This window comes from Phytophthora parasitica (assembly GCF_000247585.1).
Source record: "Phytophthora parasitica INRA-310 unplaced genomic scaffold supercont2.7, whole genome shotgun sequence".
NCBI lineage: Eukaryota > Oomycota > Peronosporomycetes > Peronosporales > Peronosporaceae > Phytophthora > Phytophthora nicotianae.
In genome coordinates this window covers 535,776-554,343 of record NW_008648993.1, presented here as the reverse complement: position 1 = coordinate 554,343, position 18,568 = coordinate 535,776, and the positions used below count along the sequence as shown (strand labels likewise).

General features: G+C 47.8%; 6 protein-coding genes across 7 annotated transcripts; 3 read left to right on the top strand and 3 right to left on the bottom strand.

Moving 5' to 3' along the window:
- Positions 1–258: 258 nt before the first annotated feature.
- On the top strand, positions 259–432 carry PPTG_21644 (hypothetical protein; the record flags this gene model as incomplete). The annotated part of the gene is made up of 1 exon (XM_008899275.1): positions 259–432. One exon carries the CDS (start codon positions 259–261, stop codon positions 430–432), a length of 174 nt encoding a protein of 57 aa, XP_008897523.1.
- A 613-nt stretch (positions 433–1,045) lies between these two features.
- On the top strand, positions 1,046–9,265 carry PPTG_05165 (the record flags this gene model as incomplete). Of its 2 annotated transcripts, XM_008898663.1 has the most annotated exons (14): positions 1,046–1,467; positions 1,529–1,665; positions 1,728–1,831; positions 1,892–2,004; positions 2,071–2,488; positions 2,546–2,801; positions 2,862–3,295; positions 3,365–3,424; positions 3,481–8,141; positions 8,215–8,440; positions 8,502–8,622; positions 8,692–8,837; positions 8,902–9,080; positions 9,139–9,265. In XM_008898663.1, the coding sequence occupies 14 exons, from the start codon at positions 1,046–1,048 to the stop codon at positions 9,257–9,259; spliced, it is 7,398 nt and encodes a 2,465-aa protein (XP_008896911.1). In that variant the 3' UTR covers positions 9,260–9,265. The 2 variants fall into 2 exon arrangements, with proteins under 2 accessions (XP_008896911.1, XP_008896912.1); XM_008898664.1 differs by lacking the exons at positions 8,692–8,837; positions 8,902–9,080; positions 9,139–9,265 and having other exon boundaries at positions 8,502–8,648.
- Positions 9,266–9,269: 4 nt separating this feature from the next.
- PPTG_05164 (hypothetical protein) lies at positions 9,270–10,984 on the bottom strand. The gene has a single exon (XM_008898662.1). It carries the CDS (start codon positions 10,925–10,927, stop codon positions 9,380–9,382), a length of 1,548 nt encoding a protein of 515 aa, XP_008896910.1. The 5' UTR covers positions 10,928–10,984; the 3' UTR covers positions 9,270–9,379.
- Positions 10,985–11,144: 160 nt separating this feature from the next.
- Positions 11,145–13,550, top strand: PPTG_05162 (hypothetical protein; the record flags this gene model as incomplete). Its single annotated transcript, XM_008898660.1, has 3 exons — positions 11,145–11,169; positions 11,251–11,713; positions 11,773–13,550. Coding segments are annotated over 3 exons (2,177 nt in total), but the record flags the coding sequence as incomplete, so codon positions are not given.
- Positions 13,525–14,599, bottom strand: PPTG_05163 (hypothetical protein). The gene has a single exon (XM_008898661.1). It carries the CDS (start codon positions 14,503–14,505, stop codon positions 13,636–13,638), a length of 870 nt encoding a protein of 289 aa, XP_008896909.1. The 5' UTR covers positions 14,506–14,599; the 3' UTR covers positions 13,525–13,635.
- Positions 14,600–14,865: 266 nt separating this feature from the next.
- On the bottom strand, positions 14,866–16,030 carry PPTG_05161 (hypothetical protein). Its single transcript, XM_008898659.1, has one exon. It carries the CDS (start codon positions 15,952–15,954, stop codon positions 15,142–15,144), a length of 813 nt encoding a protein of 270 aa, XP_008896907.1. The 5' UTR covers positions 15,955–16,030; the 3' UTR covers positions 14,866–15,141.
- Between the last annotated feature and the right edge of the window lie 2,538 nt (positions 16,031–18,568).

Here is an 18,568-nt window from a genome sequence, read left to right as displayed (position 1 = left end):
ATCGATTAGAGTTCCCCTAGCAAATAGAGTGCCCTTCGAATAGAATGCGGTTCCGCAGAGCACTCTAAAAAATATAGTGCGATCAATTAGAGTGCGCTAACAAAACAACCTTTCAAGATCTGGACAGTGCAACCTAAACCACAGGGGGCAACCCTCGTCCGCCTGAGGTCGAGTTGGTCGCAGCATGGGTAATGAAAGCGTGGCGACAGACGCCAGACTCTGTCGTCGCGAAAAGCGTTTCGATCTGTGGTTTTAGCGATGACCCTACTTCGTGGCACATTGCACGTCACGACGTGTACGGGACCAAGTTTCAAATGGCTTGGGAACTCCGTAGTCACGACGGTGCCCAAGATGACAGCGGAAGCTTTGACGACTGTGAAAGCTACGAGCACATCGATGGAGACGCTGGACGACATCGTCATTGAGGATTAAACTGAAGCAAAAGATATGTTAGCGAGCTTGCAGCTAGGTTAATGACAATGCAGAAGGAGACTTACCATTTTAGCACGGAGAATTAACGTATTCGATGGGAATCGAGCCCGCGACAACCCTGCTCCCACTTGGGGCCCTCAATAAACCCAAGTGTCTTAACCACCTGAGCTGTCAGTGCTGATGTCGGAATAGAGTGCGCATAAAATAGAGTGCGCAATTTCGATTTTACCACACTCTAAAAGAATAGAGTCCCGCACTCTAATACGTATTATACGTTAATATCCGCAGAGGAGCATAAAAAGAATCATCATTTGCACACTCCACTTAGAATCGCAAAACGTTCATTTTTCATTTTTCAAAATCGGTTTCCATTATTCTTTGACACCAACGGGCAAGACATCACAGATTAATCCGACACACAAGGCATGAGGCGCCAAATGTCATCTCTCTAATAACGACAATGTTGAGTTGATTATGAGGAATTCTCAATATTGTATGCTTTCTCATGGCCTCCAGTGTCTACTTTTTTTTTTTTTTTAATGAACTACCGACCTTTGAGAACTTTTTTTATTAAGAGTCGCGTCCAGAAGTGACTCGTCATTTTCTAGTGGGTATGCGATCCGCCGTGAAGGATAATGGAGCCGCCGATCTCCATACGTTGCAAGAGGAGCTGAAGAAGCTGGGTATCAGTGTCGTCTCTGGTCGTCAGGATACTGTCATCTCCGTCAAGATTAAGGGTCTCGCTGGTCGTGCTTTGATTCGAGGACTGAAACTGGCCGATCAACTCCTCCAGGAGAAAATAAAACATGCCATCAAAGCGTGTACTGATCCAGCGACAAAATTCTTCACAGATCCGACGTTTGGACCTTGTAGTAGTGATCCAGATGGAGCAGCAGCAATATGCAAAGCTGGGGGAGTTATTCCGTCGAAAGGGGGATCGCAGCATCAAGCAAAGGTTATCGGACTTTTGCAACGAGGGAAAATCCGCTGGGAACGACCAATTTATGCCCCGGATAACGAGGAGGATGATATTAGGTACGTCTTTGAAAAAAAAATGTTAAGAAGCACTAGTGATAAATCATTTATTTTTATGAAGTCCACAGGAAGACGAGGACGATATTTACGCAATGTCTTCTAGTGATAATGTTTTCGCTTCGAATGCGACGTTGTTTGCTGATGGAGTATCATCTGGAGACGTTATTCAGGGAAATCTGGGCGATTGCTGGTTTTTGAGTAAGTACCAAATGCTAATTTCACCATGAACCTCTTCAAATAACAAATTGGTGCTTCTCCAGGTGCATTAAGCGTGGTTGCGACACGATCCGACCTACTAGCGCAGACATTTTGGCGACGAGATCAGCACAAATCAAAAGGGTTGTTTGTCTGCAAATTTATGAAGGTTCGTAGCTGTGCTTCAAATTTTGAGGCTAATCAGCTCTGACTGTTTTTCTCGCTTTAGAATTTTGTATGGAACTATGTTCTTATAGACGATCGCTTGCCTGTCTTCGGGTTTACTGACAAGAAGCCAGGGAAGCCTTATTTCGCTCGCTGTCGCAATCCGAACGAGCTGTGGTAAGTATGAAGAAGCAACTCAATTTTGTTGGAAAGCTAACAATTATTATCTAATTGGGTGAACAGGGTATCACTGATAGAAAAAGCATATGCTAAGTTGCATGGAAGCTACGAGGCGCTTATCGGAGGCTTCATTGATTGTGCTCTGAACGACCTAACGGGCATGTGTGCAGAGCAAGTGATTCTTAGAGAAGGGTTTCCTGGGTTTGGTGAAAATCCTTATACCCCTGCAAAACCGCAGCAGAAACACGGTGACCCGTTTTGGGAGAAAATTACACGTTACAAGAATTCTGGAACTCTGATGGGGTGCTCCATTCAGCCACCTGTAACCTCAACGAAAGAGGTCGCAGTAGAGTCAAGCGCTGGAAATGGTTTGTACTTCAAGCACGCATATGCTCTCGTGGATGCTGCAGACATTAAAACAGCGAAAGGGGAATATGTTCGATTGGTTAAACTACGAAATCCGTGGGGAATGGGAGAATGGGTAAGAATTGTGAGGAATCGATGAAAATAATATCTAACAATATTTTTTATTTCATAGACTGGGCCTTGGTCAGATTCCAGTGATGAGCGTGCAGCAAACGAGGACGCTATCGATAAATTCTTCAAGATTATGAAGCGTAAAGTTGGAGCCAATGCTGATAAGAGGGTGTTCATGACTCTCAACCCTCAAGGACGAGTTGGCGCTGATGAAATTTCCCAAGAAGAGGTGATCGAGATCAACGCAAATGACGGGACTTTTTTCATGTCGTTTGACGCGTGGATGCAGTCATTTACGCATTTCTTCGCTGGCATAGGTAGGTTTGAATTGAATTTAGTGACCTATTTGAAAGTTCTAACTTTTTTTTTTAATTAAGATTTCCCGGATTCCTGGCATGGTCGTCGGTCAGAAGGCAGCTGGAATGAAGCCAATTGTGGCGGCAATACCACGAAAAGCACGTGGATAAACAACCCGCACTTCGAGCTGATACTTGAGCAGCGAGCTCGAATTTTTGCGTCTTTGAGTCAGGAAGATCCTCGTGGAAGTGAGAATCTCAAGATTGTTCCAGTAGGTTTCCATATCTGCTCACTGAGTCCAGTTGGCAATGACCCAAACAAGTTCGAGATCAGAGAACCTACGAAGAAACTCGATGCGTATTATCGATCGTATAAACCAGTGGATCGAGACAACTATATGACTGGCAAACGACCGGAACCTCTTCCACCGGCAATCATCCCCGGAACAGTAATACCCGGAATTGATGATGACGGCGTTCCACAAGCTGCATACACATTTAAACAGGCTGTTTCGGTACGATCTGTATGTTGTACCAACTTTTTTTTCTAGATGATTGACTTTTTACTAATAAATAATTTGTAGGTGGAAGCTACCATGGAACCGGGCAGATACTGCATCATTCCAAGCATGTACATGAGAACGGTACGACTGTTTAGAATTTAAACTGTATACTGATTAACTAACAGAATTATGGACAGGATAAAGTTACTGGAAACACCAACGTTGGTAACTTCTGGATCTCGGTATATTCAGATAAGCCTACATTTCGTTTGGAAGGTGGTGAGAAAATCGTCGAGGAAGAAGAAGGTGATGAGGAAACTCAGACTAATGGCAGCCAGTCCTACAAGAATTTGAACGCCGGTGCGACCACGTTGACCAGACAGTTTTCTTCTACCAATTCAAGTAGGAAATCGGAGACGATTGTGGCAACAGGAAACGCGGTGGCAGCTGAAAAGCGACGGAATTTTGAGAACGAGAAAGAGGAACTGTTGAGGCAAGCAAAACGCTACGGAATCGGACTTCGCGAATTAAGAACTGCGTTTGGTAAGACACCGAAAGTCTCAAAAGCTGAATGCCGACAGAAATTACAGAAACTTGGTTTCAATGTTGCAAGTTGGGATGATGACAAGATCGGATTACTTTTTGGAGGACTGGAGGAAGGACCGACGTCTGGATTGATTCAGACTGATCGAATTCTAAATCTATTCACTCCAGATATTCAGGAAGAGAAAATGGCGTGTGAACTTCCAGATATGGAAGAAGATGGAGATACTCCTGATAGTATACATCGAGAAGGTATTCTCGAGATCGAACTGCACGGGGCAAGTGGTCTAGCAGTCGGCGAAAAACGACAATCTCTTATTCAGCGTAAGGTTCCGATTCCTACTCCTACGTTTTCAACGTCACAAATCTCTCTTCGTCGCAAAATTGCAGCTGAAATTTTGGAACGAGATCCATCAATGGCTTGGTATCTCCGCCAGTTTGCGAAGAAGTCGACTTTGTTGGCAAATACTCACAATACTTCAAAGCAAAACCGCGACGGATCTGTGCGGTCTCAGTTGCATATTCCAACTCCTGTGGCTGCGTTTTATGAACTACTGGAAAAGGAGTATGCGGCTCGGATTATATCCCGCTGTGACGTGGAGGATGAACTTGAGTACGTCGTTCCTGTCAGTCGTACGCCCAGTTACTCGAAGAGAGATGGAATATCACCATTCTACCCTTCACTATCTTCTAAAAGCGCTCCAGAGTGGAATCTACCCCCTACGCCTTTAAACGAACTAGAACTGCATAAAAGCAGCCGCATCCGAGACCTCGAAGCTAAACGATCAACCAAATTGGCGTTGTTACTTCAGCACAAGCAACAAGCACTTGGAGATGCGGAGAAAACTGCCTCACTGCCTCGTCTAATAGGTGGCAGGAAGAGTGGCTCGAGTCATGTCAAGTGTATCGATTGTGGAGCTCGTGTACTAGTTGGAGGACGGTCGAAGACAGCAACATCACAAGATATTGATAGTTGCCCGTGTAACGGAGCGAATTGCGTCAACGTATTCTGCTCTCCATGCTACTCGCTGCTGCCTACTAAAAGCAAGCTGTGCGAAGAATGCTACCAACACGAAATATCTCCTGAAGAAAGGTTCGGTGAACAACTTCGAGGTGTATTAATCGAGAAAATCGGCGCTTCGGACCAACAACGTTCTCATCTTGAAGAGGTTTTCCGCTCTTTTGATGTTGACGGATCGGGTTCATTGAGTCCTCAAGAATTCGAGAAAATGCTCCAGTTGTTGAATATCCAACCTACTCTTACTCAGAGACAAAAAGCGTTCCTTGTTGGCCAGTTTGACGCAAATGGAGACGGTGAAATTAGTCTGATTGAGTTTAAACACTGGATTTTAAGAGACCACGTTTGGGTGGAATCTGTAGCGCCGACAAGCCACAAAACTATCCCTCATACTGCGGAGGTTATGAGTACTGTTATTGCTCCTTTGTGCGAAGAGATTATAGATTTAGCCTACAACGCCTATGCGTTCAGCTCAACGATTGGATCGTGGTCCCGTTCGAGTAGTAGCACAACGGAATGCCAAAAGAAGACCCTACAAAGTGGAGAAACGGGTGTTATTATCTTTCAGCGAGTTATCAAGCTCAGTGTGACGTCTGGTGGGGAAGCGAATGTAGCAGAAAAAGTGTTTGAACAAGTGGATGACGACGGGAGTGGAAGTATTGATCAGTTCGAGTTCGTTGCGTTGCTGTCAGCGTTGGGTATTCATTTGAATTCTGAAGATGCGGTCTTACTCATGAACCGCTTCGGTGCCGCGTCCACAGGATCGGGAAGGATTACTATTGAAAAGGCCGCTTTTATAGAATATGTTGGGCAGATGAGTACCAAAACGTTTAGTCGAGTTGGAGATGGCAGTCTCGACAAGATTCTCGTTAAGTTAGCTGAATTTGCTGCTACGAACCCTGTCGCTCGTGAAAGTCTTCAAGATGAACTGCAACAACTTCACGAAAATATTACCCAGAAGGAGTTGCTAAGAATATGCAAAAATCTCGACGAGAAAGCATCTCTCATTGGCGGTGTTGATGAGTTAAGATCCCTCGCCATGAATCTTGCGTTTGACCATGAAATGAATGCGAGCAATACCGAAAGAGAAGGTGCTGACCAGCATGGTCCATTAAAATCAAGTGGAGATATCCTGGCTAGGATGTTGCTATCAGAATCGGGAGATTTGATGAAACTTGTGAGAACATTTGACGTAACATCAACCTGCCGCGAGCTTGCTTCTCACTTACAGATACGCAGTGGAACAAATAGTACTAGAACTATTTGGAAGAGTGTATTTGGTGCTGACACCACTGATGTCGTTCATTTACGTGATTTCATAAGCTGCGTACTGAAAACTGGATTCCTGATAGAGGTTCAAAATGAACCGGACAAGCTTGGTGTTGCGACACATGATCGTCTTATTACTCCACTCCTGCTCTCGCTCGCGGTTGATGCCGTGCGGACTGATTGCCACGTGCTATCAACATCTCCAGAAGCCAGTCCAGTGATTAGCTTCAACTTGTTCCGGTTGATCGTGCGTCTCCAAAAAATCAAGGAAATCGAGCTTAAGTTTGATCATGCACTGACAAACTTCATGCAATTATGTCAAGGAGAGCAACAGTATCTCGTGACGATTGCGCTTGATGCAAGCCGGAATCTCGTTGTCCGAGCAGGAGATCCAGTATTCAAGTTTTCTGCTGCCTTCGAGCTTCGTGAAGATGAATTTGACTACCAGAATCTAATTGCACAATTAGGATCCGCTAGCTTTGAGCGCCGACAACAAGAAACACACGAAGTTTCCCGAGAATTGGCATTCGCAAAGGCGCCATACGGTCTCATTACAAGCGAATTCCAGCCAGAACTTAATAACTCAATGCTTACAATCATTGAACGACTGCGTGCAGAACTTAGATGTCGGCATCACTCAACTACGTCACATACTTCCCGACTTCATATTCTCAGTCTGACAATGGTGGAGAGCGAAGCATTCGTATCGACTCTTCGGAATTTACTGTCGCTGGTCGAATTGCCGTTCTTCTGGTCTGTATCGCCTCGAAGTTTGGTGTTTTCCATCGACAGTGAATATCTAGATCAACAGAGCAAGCCCAGTTTCCAGCAGCTGGTCGCAGATACACTTTCACTGCACGGATCTCAATTACCTCCGCCGTTGCGAGCTCTAGCTACATTTGTAGCGCATACAGCATCGTCGCTACTAGTTCGCTATGAAGTTGTGGGTAAGTACACCAACGTTGAAACTAGTTGGCAAGAGTTTCAAGATTTCATCTCAGGACATCAAAATGCTTACGCGGTTATGGAGCTTCATCCGCAAGGGTCTGTGCTTACGACTCGTGTGGCTCGAGCGAGTGGATCAGGAGCTGTGCAATGGAATTTCAAGACACAGATAAAGATGGACGAACCCAAGCTATGTGACCATCGAATCGACCGACCAGTAGTTTTCACGGATACTGTCAAAGTCTCGTGTATCCCTGGAAGTACTGAGAACATTAATCTCATTAGGGGGGATAGTGAAGGCCCTGGTCATTTCGTGGTGATAAGTGTGCGAAGAGCACTCCCTAATGGCTCTGACTTTCCGAAACCAAGACTCTACTGCACAGCGTATGACCCGCTTACTTCATGCGATTACGCGGTTGAAGGTTATCCTTCCGATTGGTCTGTAGATTTCTTCGATGTTACCGTCAATCCGTCATTCGAATCTCAGTGGCAAACAATGCTCGATAGTATGCGTCTTGGAGTGACTATTACTCCAAAACTCGCTATTACGGTCTACAACAAGCAGCCTAAAACGGACAAATTGATTGGAGAATGTGAAGTATCGATCGGATCTGCAGTCGTTCAAGAGGGACATATTTTTGAAGAACGAGTCGCACTTCGTCCTCCAGTAATGAATCCAACATCAGCTTGTGCTGGTGTGACTTCTTTGACATTTCGATTTGACGTGGAGAAGACGTCGAGTATTAGAGAAGACGTGGTAGCGGAAAGGAGACAACAGGATACAGGTACTCGAGTGCCAATTAAGCTTGGAGCACAATATTTGGCTGGCGAAATTGTGACACCACGGACGGAATCAGTTCCGGACAATGGCAACGATAGAGTAAAAGAGCTACAAACCTCAATGACTGCGATGGAGATGTCAAAACTTGAAGCGCAAGAGCAGGTTAAACAACTAAAGGCACAGATTCAGCAACTGTCATACGCCTCGAACAAGACAACAGAAGACAATGCAGAAAGGTGGAAAAGGAGACTGGAACAGGCGAGACAGGAACAGTTTGCAGCTGAGGAACAACATGCAGCAAGGTGAGTTAACCGAATTTTTTACTATGACCCTATTTCTTTTTAGCTAATCGATATTTTATGGGGAAAAAATCAGATTGGCAGCTCTTCAAGAAGAAATTCGTCACTTGAGTGAAGAAACCCAAAAGCAGAAGAACGCACATCGCGAGGCATCAAACTTAAAAGACTGCAGACTGTCAGCTGATGCGTCAGCATACGATATCTTCTCATCGATAAGGGAGATCCTAACGAGAAGGTGCCCTGAGCGACCTTACAATGGATTGAAGAAAGCTCTGGCTGCTGAAGCGGAAGTGCCCGGGAAGGTATGAACCAACAACGCATTCCGTAGTATCTTTAACTCATTTTATGCGGTCTGGATACCAGGTAACGTTTGCTGTACTCAATGATGTCCTCGGCGACTTTGGACTCGCGCTTTCATCGGATCAACGATCAACTTTGGCAAATCTCTTCGACCCAGAAATGGTTGGTCGCGTGAACATTGAAGGTGAGTTTGTATGGTAATTGTTGGGCCATAGCATTGTCAGTACCTTAAGCTAGTATGCTTTTTGCGTAGATTTCTTTATCAACCTTTGTGGTGACGCCGAAGCGTACGAAAAGGTCCGAACATCTCGACTGCAGTTGTCGACAACACCGGAGTCGAGCAGCCCAGTTGCAGAAGACGTCGCTGTTGTAGAATACCCAGAACCTATAGTTTTCAGGGTAAGAATCTTATGCAGCACCCTATTAACTCGTGTGTTCTAACACTATCTGTTATCCTGTATAGCCGACGCCACCAGCTCAAAGACCAGTGTCTCCAACAGCCTCTCCAGCGCGAACTTCAAGTGTGCGATCTAAAATGAGCTGGCAGGATATGAAGAAGTTTCTTGTGCTTAACCTTCCAGAAGGTTGGGAGACTCGGTTCACCGAAAAAGGGAGACCATACTTTTGCAATCACGCTAATCGGTACGAATCTTTAGCTGTTTTTATCCTGTGTGCAAGCTAACACTGAATTCTATCGAAGATCTACACAATGGAAGCATCCACGACCAGAGATCGAGACGATCTTCAGTGAGTGGGTACAGGCAAATGGTGCTTTCTTCCACCGAAAGTCTGTATCAGCACGTCCGTGCAAGCAAAAGTAATGAAAAATAATTCAGACAATGCAATACGCGACGGATATATATTCGATTAGAAAAAAAAATACTTGGTACTGGTCTCACAAAATATGGCTTGTACATGCAGAACACGGGGCCGATGCCTTCTTACCACTCACCCCAGTCGTCGGTGGACTTGGGGGCTTCAGGAATGGAGAAATCGTTCTTGCCGTTGTCAGTAAATACCGAGACTGAAGACGTAGGTGAGCACAGCGGTTGTCCGTCAGCCAGCGAGACGTCGTCAAGCGAGTCGTCCAGCAGACCTCCAGTGTCTGCACCGACATGATCGGCGCAATGAGCTGCACTCTCGTGGAATGCACGGAACATCCCGAGTTCTGCTTTAAGCACACCCATCTCACTCTTCGCCTCAGCTTGAGCTTTCTTATAGCCCTCTTGGAATGCTTGGTCACGCTCTTGTTTCGATCGTTGTTCAGCATCGGCTTTGCCTGCTTCAATCCCCTTTTCGTACGCTCCACGAGCACGCGCTTCAGCACCGGCCAGAGCATTGGCTAGCTGAGTCTGCAGCTCGTTCATACGAGTCTGAAGCTTGCTGTGATCATCTGCACTTGCTTGAGCGCTCTCAGAATCAGCAGGATCCGACGCAGCAGCTGCATCAGCGTCACGCTGTTGCCGCAACGTCGTAAGCTCAGCTTGCACCAGGTCCTTGAGCTTCTTCATCTTAAGTGCTCGCATCCTCCACAAATCCTTCTCCTTGGTCAGCTCTGCAACAGCTGCACTTCCAGTGGGTACATTTCCTTTCTCCAACTCTGCAATCTTCTCACGAACAGCCTGCAGCATTTTCTGTAGCTCCTCCTTCTCCGTCATCAAGACCTTCACTCTCTCGTCCACTCCACCCTCACAAATCTCCATCCGAAGACGCGTCAAGTCTTCCTCCGCCTTCTGTTTCACACTCTCCACAATAGCCTGACTCTCACGAACTCCTTCATCGTACCCTTCAGCTCTGGCCTCGTCAATCTGCATCGTGACTGCAGCCATTTTGGTCTCGTAAGTATCACACAGATCCTGTAGCTGTTGTTCCCACTCTTTAAGAGCCTTCTGCTCCTTCTCATCATTAATCTGTTTGGTTTCCTGTAGCTGGTGGTGTAAATCTCTGGCTTTCTGTCTCCATTGCGTCGCTGCACGTCGCTCTGTGTCTCTGGCTGCTCTCAATAGCCACACTCCCTCTTGGTCCTCACTACCAGCCTTCTCTCTGTGTGGTTGCTTGTCTTCTGGGCTGTGCTCGTCCTCCCTCTTCTCTTCAGGTGGCGTCTCTTTATGCTGCTGCAGCTGCTCACTCTGCTGTTGACGGAAGAAAAAGCGGCACCAGAACTCGTCGTAACTCAATTCCAACGGCACTAACGCGTCGTGCAGCTCGCGTATCTCCGCGTCTTCGTCCAACGTGCGTGTGATCTCATGCGTATGTTCTTCGGCAGAGAAGAAGGTCGAAAACTCCTTGTAATCTGCGAGCTCTTCGTATAAAATCTCGTCCACGGGTCCAATGCGGGTTGAGCCGATGGCGCTGTGTAGTAACGTGGAAGCTTCGTCCTGCACCGCAGCTGCTAGACTGTGGGCTTTCTCCTGCACGCTATTCACGTAGCCTGAAGCGTTGGCTGACGCGTTCTTGGCTGCCTGCTCCAGTAGCTGCCACATACTCATGCTGTCACTGCACTTGTTGTCCTCCACGTCGGACCAGAATGGACAGCGCGAATGAAATGAAGGGTTAGAATTGCAATTTAACAATTTATAAAAGCATCGAAACTTATAAAAACATTTTAACACAATAATAATCTGTTTTTACCAAAATACTCCATAATCATAATTCTGATCAAGATAAAGGTTTACAATTATTGCTTATTATTTTCTGAAAGACAAACGATGGCGTTCCGCGCTCCGAAGTGGTGCGTATTGCTCGCTGTCCTCCTCTCCTTCTCATTGCTTGACACTTAAACTAATACTACATCTCTCCTCTTTGTCGTCAGGGCTTCGTCTCCAGTGTGTCGCAATCGCCAGGCCGCGCTACAAGTAGAGAAAGGGGGCGAAAGTATCGAGCAGATCTCTATCGGAACGCGCTCATGTTACGTATTAGGACGCAGCGAGGAGCTAAGCGACGTATGGCTGCAACATCCGTCCATCTCCCGACGACACGCGGTCATCGCACACGACAGCATGGAGCGCGTATGCCTCATGGACTTGGGATCGGCACAAGGAACGTTCGTCAATGGCCAGGAGATTGAACCAAACGAGCCACAAACGCTCAAGAGCGGAGACCGTATTAAGTTCGGGGCCAGTACAAGAACCTATGTGTTTCAGAACCCGGAAACCAAAGGCTCAGGAGCAGCAAGCCAAGACCCCGAGCTGCAGCGGATGATGCGCGAGATGCAGAGCTTTGGAGACAAACAAAAGAGCGAGAAGCCGTCGACAGGTGATGAAGAAAGGAAGAAGGTGCGTCTTATATGATCTGTAGTGCTAAATATCTTGTTCTAACTGCTACTGGTTGTTAGAGACAAGCTGAGATCGCAGCGATGACCGCACAGATGATGCAGACGGCCCCTGAAGTCTCTGATAATACCGTCGACAAGGAGGACGAGAGCCACGACAGTGACGACAACGCTCCTGAATCGGATTCTGAGAGCGAAGAAGAAGACAACGACAATGTCGCTCTACGCTATGGCTTGCCCAAGTCTCACGAAGTAGGTCTCGAGAGCCACACTAAGGGACTGGCGTGTATTGCAGTAGACACGCCTGGTGCTCGCGTGGCCACTGGATCGATGGACTACCACGTCAAGTTGTGGGATTTCGCTGGTATGGCGCGTCACGTCCGTCCGTTCCGGGACATCGAGGTGGAAGACGGCCACCCGCTTGTGGCCGTGAGCTACAGTCCTTCAGGCGACCGACTGCTTACAGTAACAGGATCGTCTCAGCCCAAGATACTCACACGTGAAGGTGTGGAGGAGCTTCAGTTCGCCAAGGGTGACATGTACGTCGTGGACATGGCGAACACCAACGGCCATACACACTCAACTACTGGCGGTCAATGGCATCCGAAGCTGCGTGATCAAATGATTACGAGCTCATTGGACGGCACCGTGCGTCTCTGGAGTCTTGGAGGCAAACAGACATTCAACAAGCTCATCAACACCTCCGTGTTCAAGTTCAAGGACCGTCGTGGTCGACGTTGTGGAGTGACAGCTTGTAGATTCAACCCTGATGGTTCGCTGATTGCCGGAGCCACTATGGACGGCCAAGTGCAGTGTATCGACCCACGTAAGGCTTATGCTGGAGCTGCAATTACTATCAAGGATGCACATGCGGACGGTGGAGGCGACGTGGGTGTTTCTTCACTTCGGTTTTCACCCGATGGGAAGTACTTGGCGTCACGATCCTGCGCTGATGACACGATCAAGATCTGGGACGTACGGAAGCCTAAGCAGAGCGTAAAAGAGTTCCGTGGGATCGAAGGCGTCTTCGGAACGTGTAACTTGGCCTTCAACCACAACGGCACTGCGATCGCTACCGGTACGTGTGTTCGGAAGGGCAAAGGACTTCGTGGGCAGGTTCTGTTCCTGGATGTCCATACTCCTGGTCTGGTGGAGCCTATCGCTAGTATTGACATGAAGGAAGACGAGAGTGCAGTGTGTGTGGAATGGCACCATGGCATTAACCAGATTTTCGTTGGAAGCTCGACAGGAACGTGCCGTGTCTTCTACGACCCGAGACAGAGCACTAAGGGCGTTCTGTTGAGTGCCACCAAGAAGCTGAAGGTACAGAGTAATGACTCCGGTGTGCGTATTGATGGCGAAGGGAAAGTGTACAACCCTCACGCGTTGCCCATGTACCGTGACGAGACGTCTGGATCTCGTAAGCGCAAGTACGAGAAGGTGCGTGCTGATCCGAAGAAGTCTCGTGCGCCTGAGAAGCCTATTACAGGTCCAGGAATGGGCGGCAAGATCAGTGGCAGCACGACGTTCACGCAGTACTTCATGAGCAACCATATCAAGTCTTCATTCCGAGAAGAAGACCCACGCGAGGCTATTCTCAAGTACGCCAAGAAGGCGGAGTCGGACCCGCAGTTCTTGGGAGCTGCATACAAGAAAGAGAAGCTGGACCCGCGCTACCAGTTGGCCAAGCAAACACTAGAGGAAGAAAAGCTTGCAAAAGAGGAAGAAGACCGTCGACTATTGCAGCCGTAGACAGGTCTGAGGACGGAAACTGTTGCCTGAAAGCTGGATGGGACTCGTAAGTTCACAAGAAATGGCAAATATGACGATGTATTTTCCAGAATATGAATGAATTAACGCTATTGTTTCAATGCTATTGCTAGTGCAGGGATGTCTACTATATGTACGAGAGTGTCGCTGGAGTAGCTACACAACAACGTCGAGTTGGTTGGCTCGCTCCGTTGCCATGTCGTGGTGCTCAGCAGCTTCTGCCTGGTGCTTGTGACGTCTGCAAACGCCTTTACAACGGGCGATGCTGGAGCACTCGAGCACTTTACACTTCCGCGAGGCATGCGTGGCACATTTTCCTTGACGCTGGGCGCCTTTCTTGCAGCCAGGGGCCGTGCACAGCTTGCCACCACCATGTACACGACACAAGCCTCCACCTTGGCTACTGGAAGCGCAGCCCTGAAACGTGCAGCGTGCACCTCCGCCGTGGCGTTTGCACCGACCCATTGTCTGCGCTCCACGAGTGCAGCCCTCAACCAAGCAGCGTCTACCGCCTCCGTGTCGAATGCACCTTCCGTTGCTCTGCTTCTTCGTGTTGCATCCTGCAACTTCACACTTCTTGAATCGCTTCTTATTCTCGCCCGACAGTGGAAGCACGCACACGCCCACAAGAAGCTCAAGCGGGATCACTGGTTCTCCAGAATGGTTCTGAGGCATGAAGGGTAGCGGTTCGATCTGGCTTGATTTTGACTCCAAATCGGGAGCTGATACTTGCAGGTTGTGCGCGATGACGAGTTCATTCGGCGATGGTGAATTGGTACAACACTTGGATTCGGTGGGTTCGAATAAGGGAAGCAAAAGAGCTGATGACTGGGGCATGACGCCGGATGATGGATATTCGATGGGGTTGCAACTATTGTTGAGCAAGGGTATCTCAATCGGAGGCAACACCTCTTCGCTGTTGGGTATCACCAACTTCAGCAAGGCTGCAAGCTCACTGTTTGGGATCATATTACAACTGACTTCGGATGGCTGAAAAGAGACATCATGGAGGTGAGAGATGTTCATCTGGAAGAGGGTTTGCGCTCGAGAAGAGAAATTGCAAAGTGAGCCGAAGAGTGTGCAACACTGGTTGAGACTTAGTGCCGCTAGTGGACAGCGATCCTGGACTGAAATGTTTATAGCTGGTCCGCTAACCAAGAGAGGTCTCGTCAATATGCGAAGTGATGGACGCATAAAAGGTGATCGAGTCCATGAATCTAGCAACCCAAGTCTCTTCCTGTCAACTGCACCATTGTTGTACATGTTACCAATGTACAACGCTAGAAACTTTGGTCTGGTCGATAACTCGAAGATATCAATTTATCGATGGTTTATTGTTCCCAGTCCATGACCTTTGTCAAGTTTCTCGATAGAGCGCAACACAAATGTCAGTCCACCGAGCAATTCCATTCAACACTTCAATTTCATGAGGAACGCAAGGGAAAATTTCAAGCTATCGGTAGAATAAAAAAAAAAAACTAGAAAAGAGCACCTATTAGCGCCGAACACTCACTACCTCCTTTCTTGTTTTCTTTCCCACATTCGGACGACAACAAACATCACTTAGCCCACGCCACTGCAGCTTCCGCTGCTGCTTACGGTGTGCGGTGGTCCACGGTCGGCCAGTGTGCCGCACACTGGAAAGGGTCCGTCTGGTACAAATTAATGCCTGCGCGACCTGCCATGGGCTCCCACGTCTCGAGCGCATATCTGCGGCTCCATTTGTGGAACTTCTGCTCGCGTTGTTCCTTCGGGCAATTGACATCGGGGTAATAATCCATGGCCTCGTACAACAAAGTTTGCAGCACCCCAGAGCACGTTGCTGGTAACCGGCTCACCCCTCGCCGTCGTGCCAATGAAAAACGCGTCTCCACTCGCGTTCACCGACGTTGAAATCCCGTCATCCAGCTTACTACAAATATAAATGGCCATAGCATTCAGCTCGCCACTGACGCCTCTGCAGTTCAACATATCGTTCAACTTGTCGATTCCAAAGCCAAAACCAAACTGGCGATTGAATTCCTCAGTAAATGGTGGGAACACGTTCTGGCGAGGATCCACATAGAGCACGCCACTGGAAAAATGCATGAGTTCTCGCAGGAACGGCATCTCCGTTAGCTCTTTCATCTCCTCCGTCCGGGTGTAACCCAGACGTTGTCGAATGTATCTCACACCTTGGACTTTTGAATTGAAAACGTGATTGATCATCATGTTGGTGAGACCACTGCCTTCTCCACTCTTGATCTCCACTACAACCACCATGTCACTGGAGCTGGGAGAATCCTTTTCTGGTTGCAATTGCTTGGACTGGTACGTGCAGTCGGCACGATGCGCTTTCCAGTGCTGACGTTGATGCTCACGAGAGCAATAACCAACGCGCTTGCACGAGCCGCAACGTCGTAATGATTCAGACTTGCCGCAGATTGGGCATGCGATTGGAGCTGTAGATTCTGGCGACGTAGTTGGTTGCTCCATTCCCACAATATCTCCACGTTTTCAGAAATGAGAACGATAAATTTCTGAAGATTCGTGGTACGGTATTGCGTAGTACTACTCCGTCTCAAAATTGATGTCCCATACCCAGATATTGATAGTAGAACGATTTTTTTTACCAAAAGTAATACAGTAAAACCCACCACATAATTAGCTCCTAATAACATGATAGTATTACCGACTTGACTGACTGGTCTAAGTGATATTACTGCTATATTAGTAGAGTATTACTACTGTTGATCTTGGTGGTCGACGGCCGTCGACCACAATATGTTCACCAGCTACAGATCGAGGCAGATTTCATGAGCCTCGATCTGTGAACCGCAGGGCTCTCGTGGGACGAACCGCTCACTCGTTTGACGGTGTACAGCGAGCTTCGCCCCCGTGTGCCAATTTGGCACTGCCAAAGCTTCTCGTGCCATGATTTTGCTACGAATCAGTCCTGCATTGCTCATTAACCGTTGTTCTAAGTGGGAATTGCCAGTGTAATCAGATAGTACTCCACTATTACAATCTGACCCCAATTGTAGATAATACTTATCTATTATTACTAAAACGAGCTTAAAATATTCCTAATAGTCGAACTATTAGCTACCTATTACTTGGCTATTACATATTACCGGACTATTACCGCTACTACCAATCTCTGCCCATACCACTCTTATTTTAGTCTTAAAAATGATGTCAATTTACTCTATTTGACTTTACTATGAAGGGATGTCTGCTCTATGAAATGGTGCGACACAATTTCGGCTGTTTTGGGTGAGCATTGAAGGTTCACAGACAGTCTTCCCTCCCGTTGAAGTTTAGCTTTGGCGATGTGAGGAGGGCTGAACGCGTTGCCTCCTGCGTTTTGAATGCACAAGTTCATTGATCCCTGTAGGCTAAGGAACGTGGCGTTAATTGTCGAAGGCGGCAGCTCCCAGTACGCTGCGGAAACCGCATCAACAAGCTCGTCAATACTACGGGGTGTCCGCTGACGTTGGCGGGCCTGTATGGCTGTAAAGACACCTAAAACCAAGCAATTGAGGTCAGGAGAATTCGGCGGCTGGCAACACAGCTCGACATCCAATCCGAGCCGCGACGCAACTTCAGAAAACAGAAAATCGATGACGCTAACATGCGCAGGGGCGTTATCTTGATGCACTCCTATGTGCACTCCATCGTTTGCTGAAGGCCAGCGCTCACGAACTGCAGGAAGAAGATGCTCAATCAGCATCGAACGATAGGTATCTTTGCTTACACGACCTTCTTTGGTCACGATTGTCCCTGCCGAACGCCTGGCACTACTGCGGACAGCAGCTTCTCGCACGATAAATGGCCAGACGCCCAGCTTTCCGTCGAAAAACGATCCCGAAGACTCGTCCCACCTTGGTCTTCCTACCGCAGCGAGCATCATAACCTTTGTAATGTAGCGCTTGGACCGAACTTGGCGATGAGGCGCTTCTTCACCAGGGAGGAGGTAGTATCGCCGCCGGACTGATGTCATGTAGATTAGCTTTTCGTCCACGTGAATGGTATCATTCATATCCTTAAACAGCAAAGACAGTGGTTGAACATGCAATATGCACCAGGCTAGTCTAGCCGCCTTGTTCTCTTCAGTGAGCAAGGGTTTAACATTGCTAGTGTGTGCCATGAGCTCCCCATCCTTGACACGACGCTGCAAAGTTGCCCTTGGCACACCGCACGACAAAGCAGCAGAGCGCAATGTGCTGCGCTGTTCGAGCGGGGTGTTGCGCAACAGCTCCAGATTGGCCGACAAGTCAGCCTTCGATCGGCCACGATCGTGGCGGCGCGACTCAGCATGCAGCCGACCCGAATTCGCCTCCTCCTCCTTCGCGCGTTGCCACAGCCTTGTAATTGTACGAGGACAGACTTTGAACTTGGCCGCCTCCTTCATCGCCCCTCGGCGAGGGACACCGTTCACAGATCGCTGCAGTAGGGACACAATAGCCTGGTCACGCTCAATGTCAGTGAGTTCCCGCCTTTGCGGCGGACTTGGCAACTCCATCTGTCGCAACGTAAAAGAATGAGAGAAGTATGGATGTTTGTTTTGAGGAGGAAGGGTGACATCTGCGATTTTTCGCTCCGTCCCAGTTTTCAAGCAGCCTCCATCAAAACCAACCATGCAGAGCAAATAAGCACATGGATTAAATTGTGAGATAGCGCCACATCGCTTATGTCAAATAGCGCAACTAAAAACGATTATTTGACAAAACGCGCATGCGCTCTACTACAATGGGATATCAATTTTGAGACGGAGTAGTAGTTATAACAACCAATCAGAACAGGAGTGTAACTGGTTACGTACCCCCAATGTACCCAAGTTACAGTGCCCGCCAAATCATTAAGACCCCCGATTTGGCGGGACACTTCTGGCAATATCTCGGCTTCTAGCCTGAGTTGGGAACTGCTAGTTTGATATGTTTTCTCTATTAGGCTTACAGAGGTGCCACTTGTGTTAACAACTTAGATTTCAAAGTATCTGACAGGGCTGGTTTACAAATGCAATGTTTGGGCACCAGTGTCAAATTATTAAGACCACATCCTTTTTATGACGAAAATAACACTTTTATGAACAGACCATACAAACTTC